The sequence below is a fragment of the Xiphophorus maculatus genome, chromosome 5, assembly GCF_002775205.1.
Source record: "Xiphophorus maculatus strain JP 163 A chromosome 5, X_maculatus-5.0-male, whole genome shotgun sequence".
Classification (NCBI taxonomy): domain Eukaryota; kingdom Metazoa; phylum Chordata; class Actinopteri; order Cyprinodontiformes; family Poeciliidae; genus Xiphophorus; species Xiphophorus maculatus.
The window spans coordinates 1844255-1862165 of NC_036447.1; the positions used below are offsets into that span (position 1 = coordinate 1844255).

General features: G+C 41.3%; 1 protein-coding gene across 4 annotated transcripts in view; it reads right to left on the reverse strand.

Annotated features, from left to right (window-relative positions):
* LOC102227927 (SH3 and PX domain-containing protein 2A) overlaps positions 1 to 17911 on the reverse strand; it is a 94907-nt gene that overhangs the window by 14086 nt on the left and 62910 nt on the right. For all 4 annotated transcript variants that reach the window (XM_023334352.1, XM_023334351.1, XM_014476178.2 and 1 more), the window contains 2 exons: positions 13963 to 14091; positions 1028 to 1141 (listed from right to left, as the gene is read on the reverse strand). In XM_023334352.1, coding sequence (XP_023190120.1) covers positions 1028 to 1141; positions 13963 to 14091 — 243 coding nt within the window. The remainder of the gene's footprint in view (positions 1 to 1027; positions 1142 to 13962; positions 14092 to 17911) is intronic.

Below are 17911 nucleotides of genomic sequence, written 5' to 3' on the forward strand. Positions count from 1 at the left end.
TAGAGCTATAAATAAATGTAAATTAAAAGCTCAAAAAAGACCAACCAACAACTGACGATTCATAAAACTGAAACAGGTTTTTCTGAAGTTACAAACCTTTCTACACAAGAAAAGTGAAAGACCGCTGCATCCTAAATGCACAAAGGAGCATTATAGGAGATCCTTCCTCCCAGTAGCTGTTAGACTCTGACAGCAGTACAACCATTCTCTAAGAAAACACAGCTGAAGATAAACAAGCATCAAATTTATCTGGCTAAAGCTTCCTCAAAGACAAAGTTATTTTGAAAGTGTCCGACTATTCCAAATGTAGATTTTACTCTAGTGAATATTGAGTTGGGATCCAAAGAGAAGAAGAGAAGAGCTAATGTAAGTGAGGTTTTGCACAATCTTCTGAAGCATGTAGTGAGAGAGAAAAGGTATTCTAGATAATCCAAAGGCAGCAAAAGTCTTAATAAACTATTGCACCATCCTTCTTTCAAAGCAGGAAATAAACTGTTTGAATACAGTTTAAGATTTCTGAGCAGCAGACATGTTTGCATATTTGTGTGTTTGCATGTTATACATCTCAGTAAAGTTCCCTCTCTCTGAAAGTCCCAACTGGGGGGTATTGTGACACAGTGATGAAAAACTTCATCCCAGCATTCAGACTAAACATTTGTGAGAAAAGGGTCACAACACAACGAGGTTCCTGCATAAAGCTGCAGGATCCTGGGGGAACAGGAAGGAATTTTCTGTGGTGCCAAAGTACTGCAGCCCACTTTGGCAGCTGTCTGGTACCATTTCACCATAATGCTGCGACTGTGGCCTCAAAGGCTCCAAGTGTGTGACTGGAGGTGTGTTTAAGATTAACTTTTAAAGACTGTTTTCAGGCTGAGATTTATATGAGGGAAAACAAACACAGCAAAAACATCACGATTGAGAAATCTCTGCTTCTGCCCTGCAGACATTTCTCCCACAGCGAGTCAGCCACAGTGACTTTTATGTGTTTTTGTGTTTTATGACTGTAATAATGTTTCTGTGAACAAACCTTCTCCGGTCCTGGAGGTGGCCAGATCCGAATCGTCTCTGGTTCCATTCTGGGAGTCCAGGTATGTGGCTGGGACCCAGCCCTGCTGCTCCGACGTGCTGACGAACCACCAACCTGAGGCACAAACACACAGACACCAACACTCCATTTTTACAACATCATTTTGATTTACACCAAACAATAATTACTCTTCATTTCTAACGCGCTTCCAGCAGTAGAGTGGCTTGGAAAACCGTCCGGAACCCTTGATGTTTTCCCATTCTGTCCTGTTTCAACTTGAAATGTCCAATTAATCAACAGATTCTTGCATTTTGTAAGATTTTTCATTTGTAAACAGTTATTGATCATGTTTACTTTTGACATTCCTGTGCTGCCATGCAAAAAAGATGAACTAGTTGAAGAGGTGTGCATACTTCTTCAAGGCACTGTAGCTCATTACGTCAAGCACAGAAGTCTGCTGAAGGTAAAAACTGCATGAAACATTTTGGTTTTCCAAACTCCAGCCTGACAAAGAGCGTTAGAGAACTCCTGACAGATGGAGGTTTCACCCACTTGGAAACATCTTTTCATTACGAAACCAGATTCTGAAAAACACTGCAGAGAACACGAAGCTGAAGTAACACACAAGTCAGCAGAGATTTAAAAACACTCAGACTGAATATACCCTACAGTATTCACAAAACGTGGTAGCTGAGACTTTTTAATGCCAGTTTTAGAGGCTCTGCAATGATTTTAATCAAGGATAAAATCCCAACCAGGTTAGCAGCTGCCAAACTGACACCCAGTTACGCCTCTAATTTTCATCCATCCAGACTTTTTTATGCTCCATCCTAACATCAGTCATGGTCATGGTCTCCTCTGACCTGTGCAGATCCTGACGCCACACCCAGGGGCGGGGTCATGTCATGATGCTGCCATTTTGCCAAACTGTTTGGAAACAAACAGTTCTCTCTGATGTCATTGAGCTGATGCACCAGCGACAATGGCGAAGTGAAGCTGTGACACAATCTGCTGCCGAACAGTAAAATAAACTCCATTAGATGAGCAGCTGATCAAACATTCGACATAAAGCAGAAAGATTGCAAAAAATGTCACAAACTAACAGAAATTCATAGTTTTAGATGTTGAATTAGTTGCGTAGTCCATCCAACAAGCAAATATTTGGTTTATAACATCAGCTGTCACAACTTGTTATGCATAATTCCAGCAGGAACTTGAAATAATTCAGCTGTTCGAGGAGCTCAGTGGTTAGTTTCTGTCCTGTTTCATGATAAAATAAGATTGTAATATAATATATACCTAATGTAATTAGTTATATACTATTTTTTGTAATCTAAAGTATTAATTTGATTTAAAGTTGAATATGCAAAACATATGCAAACGATTTACAATTCGCACAATTAAATCTATATTTTAACCAGTTCCATTTCTTAATTCCCTGATATCATTAAAAAGCAAAAGAACCAAAAAAGATCTTCATTTAGATCAGTTAGTCAGTCAGCTGGATTGCATCATTGAAACAGAAACATGTTCACATGAAGGGCTGTCATCAGATCCTCTGGGTGGAGCTGGAAGCCGCAGCCATCAGTCCTGCAGGACGACATGAGGCTCCATTAGTTTGGTTCTGCAGCGTCTGGCTGCAGAACCACGTGTGATGCATTCTCCCAATTTCTGCCATGCAGTCTGACATGATGGCTGATTCTGTCTGAGGAGGGACCTGAATTATATGCACTTCTGTCTGTGCAGAGATTACAGCAACATGAGGAAATATCCTGAAGCTCCACTGAATCCACGGCTTTTGGTAACTTCTCAGCGTGAGCCGGATGTTTACTGCATGGATCCTGGATTTCTCTCACGATGGTTTTATCTGACAACCATCTGCTCTGACTTTCTCTGAGAAACTGTGAATGAATGTGAATGAATGGTAAAACACAAGTCTGAGGAATACATTTATTGTTTTATCATTACATAGCACACTTATAGTATTTGGATAAAAGCTTAAAAGATTTTAATGTCAATTCTGTAAAATCTGAAAGCACCCATTTGGGTTTGTTTTTTTTCGGATGCTGTGTGTTAGCACAGCAAAAGTGACAACATAAAAGCTATGGATGTCAAACAGAGAATCCAACAGTTGGGTCACAGGATGTATTTACAAGCCTTTGGCTGAGAGTGAATCAGCAACTGTTTTATTATCACCCACTAAAAAGCAACCGAGAGGGTTTATGAAAGATTTGGAAAGTATGACTTTATCACTGACTCCATGATGGGGAATGAAAACTAATGCTGACTAAAAGAAGAAGTTTTTGTTTCATAAATATCAGTTTTCAGTTTGTAATTTGATGTTTGGGTGAAACGTTATGGGATCCGTCAGTCAGAAAAGTCTGATCATGAGCTGAGTTTTTGAAACCCAAAGCAGATGTCCTCTAAATCCCACATTAATCGCGTTTCTAGGACGTCCTCCTTCAACCTGCGCAAACTTTGTCAAAATTAGAAATGTCTTGTTTTGGAACAATGCAGGACAAATAGTCCATGTGTTTGTTATTCAAGGATGAACTAACTTTACGATCAGATTGCTCTTCAAAGTTGTTTTCTGATCTTAAAATGACTCAGTAAAGGGTTGTGATGAAAGTTAAAAGGGCTGTAAAGTGTTTTATGTTCACTTTGTTGTGAATTGTGTCATGTAAATGAACTGAAATTGAGTTAAAGAAGATTCTATCAACCATAGAGGAACACTTAATAAAAGCTTGACCTGGGGAAAAGTATTTGTGGAAAAGTTTGATCCTTAAACCACCCAGACTGTGACAGCTGACCTTCACTCACGCCTAAAATCCCACTGAAATCCCGTCGTTCCTGGATTTCCTGCCAATAGCTTGTGCCTCACAGCGAACAGAGCTTAATTCAACCCGAGGGCCTTCAGATGAACCGAGCTGCTGCACGGTAGCTGCAGATTCCCATCCAGCTTCCCACAGCCACCGCAGCGACGCTCCAGACTCTTCTGGTTTCAGGATCAATTTACAGGAAATTCCTCTGATGCTTTGACAGTTAGACAATCCTCATTAGGTGTTACAACAAACTCCCTGGGTTGGGGATTACCACAGAGTGAACTCCCTTAAAATACATCTTATTTAAGCCCAACTAACTAGCTATGATACCTGTAATTACCATGACAATGAGAGCAGAAGAAAAAAGACACATGAGAGACACTATGTGTGTCTGACTTTAGTCAGAATATTTTAGGGTCACTTTATGACACCTTAATCAACATGTTGTTCATTTACAGCAACTTCTTACATTTTAAATTCTACAGATCTGAAGATGAGGTCTTTGACACCCTGACTTCAGTTTTCTTGCTGCTTCATTAGGAATAATAGTTCTGTTAATGACCCAGTTTGGGCCTCCAGTTGTTGGTCAGATGTCCTCTGTTAGAGTTCATAGTTAAAAAACTTGCAAGAGCTGCAAACAAGCCCAGATCATCACCCTCCACCACTGTGCTTAACAATTCATATGAGTTTCTTGTGTTAATATGTTGAGCAATGTTTTCTACACACTCAGTGCCAAACCAAAGCATCAGTGAATTAATTAGCTGCTTGAGGCTCCCAGACATTCAGGGCCTCCAGATGTAACTGAGTTTTAACACAAACCACTGATGAATAATTTTAATATTTGTTTATTGAGAATGAGATACTACTGAATTTGATTTCACAGCTTCATGATAGATAAATTAAACGATTTTAGATTTTTTTAACTTTTGAATGTAAAAGAACTAATAAGTTAACTTTGTAAAAGTGCAAATAACAATCTTCATAGTTTGTCTGTTGTGTTACCATAGTTACAAACTGAATGATACAAATGCCATATTTTCTTTGCGTTTCAAATCCATGTAATTAATCAAAATCAATGTGTTATCTCCATCTCCATTTTAATGATTTAATAACATATTTAAAAAATGTCTAACAAATAAATTACTAAAACGTTTAATGAAACATTTATTAATGTTGTGGTACAGTTAAGTAATAATTTTAATATGTTTTTATTTATTTAATTTGATTTAATAATCAGGCTCTTACTGGTTCCATCCGTGAAAGTGTTTTTTCCAAATCACTCCAGGCAATAAAAGCTCTGCCTGGCAGAGAAAACTGCTTGGTTCATATGAAACAAATTAGGGCTTTTATAGTCTGATTCAATGCAGCTTGAATCAGAAAAATGTGAAGAATCGAAGCCACCTGTGTGAGAGATGTGCAGGTTCTGCAGAAACAAAAGCACGTTCTCCTCTGCGTCAGAAGCAGAATGATCTATTCCTCCCACTGACGGAGAACTGAAGCCACTGAACGACATCAACCCTGGCAAGTCTGAGCATCACAGCTGCTTCATCTCAACTGACCAACGCAGGCTGCTGCAGAGATAAACACGCTGATAAGTCACGTCAAACTGTTGCACAGATAAAACCGCAACAAGCTGCTCGACGACAGCAAAACTGCAGATTCTTTAAACAAAGTTAATGTCATAGATATTGTACTCGTGTTCCTTAAAAGCTAAAAATAGAAACTGTATGCAAATGAACCTGGCTGCTAACAAACAGCAATAAACAAAGAGAAGCAGCCAGACAGCCTCTGTATTACGCACACACACACACACACACACACACGCAGGCAGGACCCAGGCCGCCCGTAAATCCAGCTCTGGAGAAAGTGGATTCGATAAAGGCAGATAAATGAGGACCAGAAGCGCCGCCGCCTTTTGCTCAAAGGCAGAATGGTTGGCAGATGTATGTTGGGAGAACAACACAAGCATGCAGCTGTGAGAAGAAAGACAGAAACGCGGCCACCGATTGGCAGCATGGTGGACTGGTGGACTATCAGACCGGTAGACTGGTGGACTGGTGGACCAATAGACCATCAGACCGACGGACCGGTTGGCCCGGGTCTGGGAGGAGCGGACTAATCCTCATGTGTGAGCGCCTTGTTGACAGATTACAGTTTTCACAGAAAATCTGTCCCGTAGGAGGAGATCTGGACCAAAGATTGGCAGCCAGATGGAGGAAAATTACTCAGAGGCAATTAAAGCAAAGCAAAACTTGGCTCAGCATATGCAGAGACCCACACATGCAGCGGGGCTGAGTTTGGGCTTTTTGTCTCAGAAACTGTTCAGGGGTAAAAATGCAAAAATAATGATTGTTTCTTATCTACCTGACTGTCCTTAAGCTACACAATATATGAAGTCACAAACATCACTATGCTAATCTGCGCAAAACTATGATTGCAAAGGACTTCTGACATGCAATATTAGCAGGATCATAACTTATATGGAATACAACCACATGCTGCACAACTTCATTTATACCATCAAGATTAATCTGTGGTATATTCTCTTTAAATTATTCACATAAACCCAAATATTGAACAAAATATTGAGATGGGCAGCAAGGAAGTTACATTCTAGTCTGACCTAACTTTTGTAATAAACAAAGCTAGTACCAAAGTGGACTCTTATTGTGAAAATCTGTGAGTTTTGCTTTGAAAGTTCAATTTTAATCACCTTCATGTTTGCCTTTTCTTATTCTTTAGAAATAATTCTGAAGGAAACAATTAATACAAGAAACAAGAATCAGAAATTTAAGAAAGCAATGAGACATTCGTTGCTATGGGAATTCTGAAAATTACCCAACCAGCAATGACTCAGCATTTTCTTAAGAGGGTGACTGAATAATAAAGTCACTTATTTTGTAAATCTTTTTCTTATTGTTGTTTTCCTGTTTTTATTTTATTTTATATATTTTTTTTACCTTAATTTGAGTCTGCTTTCATTTAAATGTAATTTGTTGCCGGTACACCTGAATTTCCCCACTGTGGGGCAATAATAAATATTTCATTTCCTTTTATTAAATCCTAAAAACAAACAGACAGAAACTACCACAGAAATGAGAGAATAAAAAATGTTCTGCTCTTGTCTCGTCCTCAGAAGGTCTCTGTAAAAGTCTTGCATCATCCAGATGTTTTGTGGTCAACGTAAAACGGTCCTTTGCATTCTCTTTTTGTCAACAGCAGTTCTGGCAACAAAACTCTCTCATGGAGGCCATTTTTGGCCTTTGCTGAGTCATTTTTGCTCAGTGTTGAGTCATGAACCTTGGCCTACAGATTCAGACATCGTCTGAGACTGAACATTTAGTTTTGGTATGAAAGCTTCACCAGTTCTCCATGTTTTTATCATGTCTTACTTACTGTAGTTTGGACTATGAGCTCAGCAGTCAGAGGTCCACCAGGTGTTTGCTAACTGCTGCTGCTAGTCTAGAGGGAACACCTTTGTGAAAGCAGGCAGCGCTTTGTGAGAGGAAGCGTTTAGGCACCCCTGAATGGTTGCTAGGGGAGATTTCTCAAACATGCATGAAAGAATTCAGGCAACACATGAGGTTTGTTTCCGATGAAGGAGAAACATTATAACATGATATAAAGCTCAAAAAAGCCAATTTTACATAATACCCTCTTTAAAATTACTCTGATCTGAAACATGGAAGTCTTACAAAGGAAGGTTGTAACAGGGGAAATACTTTTCCACAGCACTGAAAGTTCAACATGCCAATCTATCTGGAGGTGCTGTGAAAAAAGCGAGCCTTTCGGGCCGACACCTGGTGGGCCCAGCAGCCGCCGCTGCAGCTGTAAAAATGAACAAGACAAAGAAAAGGTGTTCAGGTAATGAACGTCACTCTGCAGAGCCGCCGGGCGGAGGGCTGTTTAAACAGGCTGAGGAGATCACACCTTGTTATGGTTGGTGGGGTCCTCTCTCGTCGACGCTTTGAGAAATCCCAAAGCTTCCTCAGGAATCCCACAGAAAAGCTTTGCGGCTTCAGCCGGAGCTGTAATTCGTGCCGTTCAGCAGAACCAGAACACCAGCGCTTGTTTCCTGTTAGGTCTTTTCTTTTCTTGTCCAGGTGTTTCAAGATGCTAAACTGGAAGCATTTTTTCACTTCAACTAGATAGTAAGGGTAGGCATGCTCTTTTCCCTAACTATTTAGTTTGTCTGACATGAACGGTTCTGAGGAATTTATAAGGCGCTCAACAACTAATGAGCAAAATACACAAGAAGTTATGAAGCAACACCTACTGTCACCCACATACAGCACAGATATTCAGGAACGAGGCAGCAGGGGGAATGTAATTGGCGTTTCTCGCTGTACAAAACTCTAATTGGAAGTTTCTCTCCACACTGTGTCTCGGCAGGCGATAATTGCCAGCTACCACTCACAGAGGCAAAGCGGAGGTCACGGTGAACCTGGTGCTGCAGTAACTGAGCGGAGAGGGCTTAACGCCGCCCGCCAGGCCCGGTTCTCATGGGAGAGGGTCGGCGGAGGCAGGTTCTGTCCACTGGGTGAGGACAGAAAAACCAACACAGGTGAACTGGAGAGCAGGAGAGGGAAGGAGATTAAAGCAGTGGTAAAAGGGGGGGAGGCAGCAGATGGTTGGCTGGAGCTTCAAAGCTGTAGTTTTCCATCCTGATTCCCAATCCAAAAACTACTCAGTACGGTCTCCTTTCAGTCCTCCAGTATTTTTCAGTTAGACTGGCCACCATGTTCGAAGGGATGGGGCCATTTGTAAGGTGACTGTCACTGTGTTTACTTCCTCTTGGCTTCTAATAAGGACCAGATCCCCTGGAGAGCAGCGAGCGCTGGAACGTTACATGACGTTCCAGCGCAGCACATTAAACTGCCTGCTCATCTTTTCTCTTTACAGAGCGAGCTGGAGGGAAAAGAGCCACAGAATAAACTGAAGATAAAGGCAAACACTGCTGCTCACAACCCAGCTGTGAAATTAGCCACAGTGTTATTTTATTATTAGGCAGAAAGGCTTCTCACACCTAAACTGACTTTGATTTTTATATTTCCAGATCAGAACCAGACAGTCAACATTTATCCCACAAGAGTGCAACTGATGACTAGTAAAAATATGTTTTCAAACTGTAAACCTTTTGCTATTTTAGATTTGCAGCATATTTCCACCTTTAGATGTATAAACTTGTATGAGTGTTGTTAATAGGGTGGAGAAACCCAGTCCTGCCATCTGTCCTAAAACACGTCTTCTGCTTCAATATAAGCATGATGAGTTGGTTGAAATATTTCTCTAAACTGTCCACATTCCTGGAGAAATTAGGCCACCTTTGTTCTCAATGAAAGCAGAAAATCTCTCGACTGCTCCAGGAAGTGAAAGTTTCAACAATTTCAAAGTTTGTCTTGAGGATGAAATGGGACGTGTGAGCGGCAGCAAACCGTTTTCTGTTGCTTCCTAGGAAGTCAGAGGCTGTTTGCTGGTTCAGAGCCAAGCTGGGACTCCCTGATGAAAGTGTTGTTTTCCTGTTTGAAGCTTACGTTACCTGATTTAAGTTTTTATAAAACACACAACGTCTGTCACTGAGCCGCCCTAACAAGCGAAAGCTGATAGCTGGAGGTGGAAGGTTCAATAACCAGAGACGGCTGAACGTCACGCTAAACGGCTGAATTTAGGCTCTGTGTGGAGAGGCTGTGTGGGAGTTTCTGCTGCTGTGGGGCTCCTTCATGGCTTTATTTAAACACGTTTTCATCAGTTTTGAGCCCCAGTCGCCAAATGTAGGGGTTTTAGTTTGGGTTTCTGTTCTTTCCAGGAAAACACTCCTTGGAGTTGTTTACTGTTTTGAACATAGATACCATGTTTTCCCTTCTTTTCTTTACTTGGTTTTGCTGCTCGTGAAGTACTGCCTCTGCTCTAGGGTATAAATAAAATGGTCTTATTGCTGGTAAATGAAACTACTGAAGCAAACACTTTGTCTTTGCTTCACTTTGGAAAATGCCAGGACCTGGTTCCATGTGCATTTCGATCCAGGAAGTCTCTTTGTGTTGGACCACAGGACCCATCTGAAGTCCTAAAGTGATCAGAACAAAGCAGCTTCTCTGTTTTCCATTAGCTTGGAGAACACACAGCACCAGTTTCTAAACGGAACCATTATTTTCCAAACCTAATGACAGGCTATCATCTTGATGTCCACCAAATAACATCTTGCAAACCTCTGAACAAATTACAAATTACATTTGACAATGAGCCTTAGTGTGACTCACAGCTGACACATTTGGCCTGATTTAAATAGACCGGAGTTTGTTTCTGCAAAGGAAAGTTCTGCAAAGGTTCTGCTGATGACCCATCATTTGATTAAGAAGTGTTGGACCAGGGAAAGAACTGAAACATGCAGGACAGCTGTCCTTGAGTCCACTGTCCAAAGTCATTGTAGTTTCCTATGCCACTTAAATGAAAAGCAGACATGCAGTAACGTGGTAGGGACATTACACCTCAGCTCACGGTCACAACCAGCATCACTCTTTCAAAGTTGTTGTCACATTATATACCACCTTAATGGCCAGTCCTGTCAACAAAAAGTCCAACCATCCAGGACTGCTGCCATCATGGAAAACACAACTACACTCACTCCAGATATTTAGTTCAAGGTCTAAATCCTCGCTGAACGTTCGCTCTCTTTTGCTCATGATAAGGAGCTCAGTGTGCTCCTAATATACCTTTGAGGAAGTTTCCTAGACCTTGCAAAGATCATCCAGGCTTTGGTGGATTTTTCTTCATTTTCTTCCAGAGTGGAGGCAGCCTAACCTGAAACTTTAGCACATAAAAGTCTTTATGGACAATTTCAGGTTGGAGGAGGATGTTACGAGGTAGCACATAACACAAAGATTAGGTAAAGGCCGTCTCGTTCACAGTTTCTAACAAACCATAAAATCTGTATTCATGGCTTCCTCATGAACATACTTGAGGATCTGCCACACTGAGGTCGAGGCTCCACAAAGCTGGTGAAAATAAGTGCTCCCAGTCTCACCAGATCCCCTGGGCTGTGGGAAAGATGTGGTGGGGAAACGATGCCAAACCGTTTGGCTCCAACTCTGCCTGCAACAGCACTTTACCAGCTCTGACAATCACAGCCATGTTACTGAGAGATGTCTGTCTTCCATGCAGGCCATTTATGTCTGCCGTCCACGGAAACAGAAATACTGTGATTTTCCATAAACAGAAGATTGGTTTTATCTGGAAACCCAGCAGAAGGTTGCACTGTGTGTGAGGTACAACTCCACATAAAAACTGTCAGATCTGTTTAGAAATGTGACAAAGTGTATGTGTAACTTTGAAGCAATAAGCTTCAAGATATTCCAGAGAAATTGCTCCTCTGGCTGGACAGCGAGTTAAACTTTAGCATTAAGTCACTTCTGGATAATCCATTTGTTTTGGATAATGAATTTGGACAAGACGCGGTATTTTCCCTGCATAAACTTTGTGCTATGTCACATGGCCTGAGTAGTGGGTTGGTTTCTTACATTTGCTGCAGAATGACATAAACAAACAGAACAGTAAACTCACAAATCATTGCGGTTAACAACACTGACAGGGAGAACGCCTTTTTCTCCTAGATTGAGTCAAGTTTGCAGTGACTGAAATGAGCATTTTCACATCAGATGCATCCAATATAGCCTGTCTGCAATAATTCATTATTGGTCTACTTTAACCCAAAATATAAAACCTAACATTTAACAAACATTATTAAACTGCAGTGAATTATTTTGGAAAGCAATAGGGTATAAAACTGACCCAACTGCAAATATAAATATGCACTTTACTTTATAATAAAAATGGAATTCTAGATTTAAACCGTTTCAATGTTAGCAACTAAAACAAACAACTTTAGATGTCAAAAACTTTCATAATGAAGTCCGGATGAACCAAACTGCCCGCTGATTATCATCTCTGGAATGTCACTGCCTTCCTTTAATCATATTTAACTGGTCACATATGCAGATAGATTTTCTCCAGTTGTCTGTCCGGACACTAAGAGGTGGAAACCTTTGGAAAAAACCAGGAGTTATCTGGAAAACATCCCCTAAAGACTGGTTCCAGCAAACATCAGCCTTCTCCATTCATTCATAATGACCTTTAGTGCCTATTATGTCTCCCTTTGCAAGCTGGAACTGAGCTAATCTTTACTTTTTCACTTTATTTTCTCAACAGGAGCTTAATCCTAATTGGCAGAACCAATAATGTCTCATACAGGCACAAAAACACCAACAATCCTTTTCGTTAACCTGCTTATATATTAGATCAAGTCTGCATGAGAGAACAATAACCGGAATAAATAATAACATATGGAAGCAATGCAACATCTGCTTTCAAGATGTGTTGAGGAAAAAATAGATCCGACCTGCAGAATGTCCTGGAGAGGATTAAAAGGCAGAATGGTATTCCTCTGACTCGTTGTGGCAAGGATGTTAAGAGAAAATACAACGTAATTAAGAGGCAGAGTGTCAAGATGTCAGAAAGTCGCCTGCACAGTCCCAAAGGCTGCAGCAAAGTCCTGCATGCAGGAAGGTGGTCGTGGGATATTTGACAAGATTTCAGAAGTGTTTGTCTTGGCACAGCCTCCTAGTGATGTCATCATCATCATGCCGTTGCTCCACTTCTTTGGCCCAGAAGATGACGACAACACACACACACAAATTCAGTTTTTGGAAAAGACTTCCAGGCAAGTTCAGGAGTTGCTCTGGTTGCTCTAAGAGCGCCGATAAACGTGGAAAGCTTTCAGACGGGACTGGTGAACAGATGCGGTCAGGTCTGGAAATGAGGAAGTGGAATCTCAGAGGAAAATTCCTCATGATGCACCTCATACTCCTGAAGTGCTTTAGAGTTAACATTTGATGCTTCAAACAGTCATAAACATGTTTATCCTGAGGTCACACTGCAGCAGATCATTTCCTGCAAAACATCTTAAAGTTGATAGACAAACGTTTCTGTAATACTCACTTCAAATAGTTTGTCACCCAGAGAACTACACGGCAGAACAAGAACAAGTTTCAACAGCCATGGGCCTCTGGTGACATCATCACAGGCAAGAGTCATTTCAGTGACATCCTTAAGGATCTGATCAAAAGTCCTTCATTAAAAGTGTTTAATGGACAGTTGGCCCCCAGACTGCCTTTGGACACCCCTGTCTAATGATTTTGTGACCGGAGATGCATTGAAAAATCACCTGCTGTTCAGAATCAGAAAATTTTCAGTACAGTTGGACCAGTTTGAGTCAGAAGTCTCAGAAATGGGATGTTTTAGTGGTCAGTTAATGCATTATACCAAAACCTGTCCCGCTAGCGTTTACATAAAGCACAAAGCTGCAGAGAGGAAGCTGTTATTAAAGGAAAAAAACCAAAGGCTAGCTGTAATCAGCAACAGTGCAAACAAAATTATAGGAAGTTCAAAACTGGCAACAAGGAATTTAAAAGAATACTGTGGATAAAGGTGAACTTACTCGTCCTATGAGGACGTTTCATCAAGCTAACGAAAAGGCGAACTGACCCGGAGCTGATTTTAACAGGAAACGGGAATTTCTGATCCTTCTACAGTAAACTTACTTTATTTCAGCTTTCATAAAGCAAACTGGATCTGGTAAATGTTGGCAGTTTTTTGGTAACGTGACAGGAGATGTAGATGTAAGTAAAGCAAAGAAACTGCAGTTCACATTAAGCATTGATGATAGTTGAGCTAATTGCTAATATGACATGCACTTCTCGTTTACTTTAAAAGCTTTCCCCCTTTCACACGTCTTTCCTCCACACTTATAGACCTGAGCCAAACAGCCCCCCCTGGTGGAGCCGAGCCCCCGCAGCCAGAGGTTGAGAGAGAGAGAGAAGCAGAAGAGAGTTTGAGTATGAGGTTCCTCCAAACAAAGCAGAGAGGAAAAGCAGAGGCTGGGAAGGTGCTGAGTGTGCATAAATTCATATGAGTGTTTATGCTTCTATGTTTAACAGGAAGAAACATTAAATCTCAAACAGCGTTCATCTTTAAAACAATTTCCTAACCATGAAAACAGTTGATGGGCAGAGTTCTGATGGCTGTAGAATTCAGATTTAAAGAAAACACAGATGGACTCACCACTTTCACTCTTCTCGATCACATCCACCGTCTCGCCAGCCTTGAGGTTGATCTCAGAGTTCTCCTGCCTCTCGTAGTTGGCCACGGCCACGTACTGCTCCAGCACCATGGGCTCTGAGCTGTCAATCCCTGAGGGGAAGAAACAGGCTGTCAGCCACCTGCCGGCCGTGGCGCCCCGCGAATGCCCGCTGCACCCTAAACCCCCACTGCCGCCCCTGGAGGGCACCAGGTGTGCGGCCATCAGCCGACCCCAACTCCCCGCCGCTGTGCCGCCCGGTCCAATCGGAAAACAAGCTCCTAAATCGGCTGCATTGTCCCAAATGTCTGGCCATACAGCTGTTCCAGAGACAACAACTGAGCAGCATCGGAAGGAGTCAGACCCAAAACAGGGACAGAAAGAAAAATGTTTGCAGGATCTTCATCTTCCACCTACAGAAGATCCATAAGTGAACCAAATCGGCAAATCCAAAAGGAAAAGGAGCAGAAACAGAGCGGGAGAAGAGTGGGGAGCGAATGAGTGGAAGAACGGTGAAGTTTCCCTGTGGAAAATCAACAGTGGTTGAGAGGAAAAGCCTCCCCTCCACCGCCTCTGGGAGCCAGCCGTTGGACAGGCAGTCTGAGGGGGACGGGGGGAGGTGAACACACCAATCATAGCAGTCAGCACTGCTGGCCTTAAATAGAAACATATGAGTGTCAAGGAAAAGGCAGAGAGACCCAGGGAAAAGGAGGCTGGGTCCATGTTTGTGTAAAGCTAGAGTGTTTAGATGGAGCTTGGACACTTTGTTTTCCTACTTTCCTTCTCTCTCATGCCGCAGCTTTTAAGAGTTGTTTTCTACTGTTATTTTACTCATTCAAACTCAAACTGCCGAAGTTGTTCATTAAGCTTTAAGGCTATAATGTATAATGGATGGGAAATATTAATTTAAAATGAATATTTGAAACACAATACTGGCTATTGCCCGTCACCCTTATGGTGTTTGTCTCCAACCGTAAACTCAAATTTGAAGCAAATATGTAGAATGTGAAAACACTCGGCTCATGCCACGCCTACTCTTTCTGCTGCATCAACTTATGTTTTCTTCCACCTGTCCCATGTAAGCTCCACCAGCCAGGAGCTCCTTGCCAGATTCTTAACGCCAAACATTTCGTCCTTGTCCTCACTGCGGTGACCTCGTTTATGAGCCTTGGGTTCCCCCTTTTCTCTTTGCCCTACACCAGGGGTCTCCAACTCCAGTCCTCAAGAGCAACTTTAGATGCATTCCTGCTCCAACACACCTGAATCAAATGCTCCAATTATCTCTTGGTAAATGTTTGATTCATGATTTGATTCACTGCCTCTTAAATATTGGAGTTAAAGACCCTTGAATTGACCTTGGTTCTGCACTCTAACCTCTCATTTCTTTTGTGTATGAAACTTTCCCATCTCCTATCTAAACCCACGTAACGCTAGCTTCATCATTATCGGATTTTCTGACTGCCGTGTTTTGAATCTGATCAATCTGGGACTCCGATTCTCAGCAGCGTCTTGTGACGTCACCTGCCTTCCCCGCCGCTTCCTGATTTTCCTCCTGAGAGTTTTCAGCACTTCAGTGTGCAGGAAGGCACAAGAGGAGTTTTTCAGTTGCTAAATTGATCTCAGTCGTTTGGATCTGCACACTAACAAGCCCTTGGCGGAGCTCCTCTCGGATTAAGGATCACTCATCAATCTCGAGTTCCTTCTCGTTTGAGTCTGTGTATTGTCAGTGGAGATTTCCAGGCTCTCACCAGCTGCACATTTCTAATAAATCCCTGTATAGAACTCTGTGTTCATTTGGATTTGCAGATCACTTGTCTGGTTCGTTACAGTCATATTTCATTCATTAACTCTGTTATCAGTTGATGGCATTCCAGACTATGCTACACATGACTTAGGAGTCAGGAAAGGTTTTCAAACTTGGTGAACCAAAACCAAAGAAGAAGACTGATGAAGGAGGCTGCTGTAAATATTTTATACAACTCTCTTTTTACCAGCAGGACAGCACTTTGACGTCTTCTACCACATGTCAAGAGTTTAAGCATAAACAGAGGGAGGAAAGTAACGTGACCATTCTTCTGTGCTTCAGCTGTTCTGGGTTTCGTTTTATCCTCCCTGCTGCTCTGCTCGGGGTTTCTGTCAGATTCATGTCTTGAAATCTTTCTGTTTTTGTGTTAAGATATGTTTTGGATCATTATCCTGCTGAAATACCCAAATGATGACTTCATTTCAGTTTAGTGCCCTCCAACAAGGTTTTCAGGATCTTTGGGGGGAAAAAAACAAGCCCACAGCATCACAGAACCTCCACTGTTCTTAACAGTGGGTATGAGGGGCTTTTCCACATATCTACCTTTTTATTCCTGCCAGACACACTTAGAGTGTAAGTCGAGAAAAACCCAAGTCTCATCAAAGCACACGGTTCCAGTCGAGATCCAGGACAGAAACAGCTTTTCCCTTTGTTCCTGACATGCCCACCAAACAGGCAGCTGGCTTGAATAGATTTAAGGAGAATCTGTGACTCCAAGACGCCACGCTTTGCTGCAGAGAGCTTCTTTTACAATCCAGCTCATCCACCTAATGGCAGGAAATGGACCTGTGTCATGTCATATTTATACCCCAGGGAAACGGAAACTCATAAATTACTAATCTGATGTTCCTGGGCACAGAATTTAAAAATGCAAAGTATACAAAATGCTTCATTCATATTTATTTAACCCTCCTGTTATGTTCTGGGTCAAATTGGCCCGTTTTAAAGTTAAAAAACATTTTTTAATAGTTGGAAGTATTTTTTTTGCATGAAACTTTTTCTATTTGTCTTAATAGATGCACTCTACATATAAATTGAAAATTTATTCATTTTACACATTTGTACCAACCCCTGCGTCTACCTTTTACATAGAAACTGTTCGGGTCAATTTGACCCAGCAGTCAAGTTGAAGTGCAACAAAAGATTAAAAAATGTCCAATTCTATATGTTTCCTTGCAGCTATGAACCATATTTCACCACACACACACACAAACACACCACACACACACAAGCCCACTTTCTCACTACTCTCTTTACTTCACTAGGAAACTGCGAGAAAGCAGAAAGTGTTCACACAACTTTTGACGGGAATCTTTTCTGTTCCTGTGGACAAACTCCACCCACACCGAGTGACACTCAGCAGAAATGGAGGAAAACATAAAAACTCTCTGCATGACTCATTTATCTTGATTTTAATCAGCGGGTCAATTTGACCCTGAACAGTGTGTGTGTCTCAAGTTCAATTATAAAGATCACACATTGAAAAAAATAAAGTGTAATATTTAATTTACCAAAGATCAATTTCAAGGAAATTATTGATTTCTTTCTTTTTGAAAATGTTCAGAAAATAATACAGAGCAATAAACAATAATTCTTTATTGTTCAGTGTTTGAATAAAAGACCAAATTATTGGAGCAAAGTTGTGCATTAAGTGTCCCTGGGAAAGCGGATGAATCACATAAAAGCCTCATGCACAGCGCTTTAAAATATAATTAAACATCTCTAAATGTCAAGTGAGCTGGCAGGGAATAAGAACAGCCCATAACTTTACTTTCCCACTGGGTCAAGCTGGGAGTTTCTATGTTTTCTTTAAGGATTTTAACATAAATGATGAAGTAAAGATCAGGCAGCGAAGCTGGTGGAAATTAAGTTAAAGCCTGAGGATAAAAAGAAGCACATATCCAACTGTTTACATGCTTTATGTTACAGTAATAATAAAAAATGCCTTTTTGAGAACTTACATGAATCATAAAATCTTCTAACATTCCCCGTTTTGGTAAATTTACAGGCTCATGCAAAGGTTTCCGCCAAGCTGTAAATAATTACTTTAATTAGAGCCTTGAAATGAAAGTTTGTTGTTCTTGGGTAGCTGAGATGCCCAACAATATTTCACTACAAGCTTCACTCTG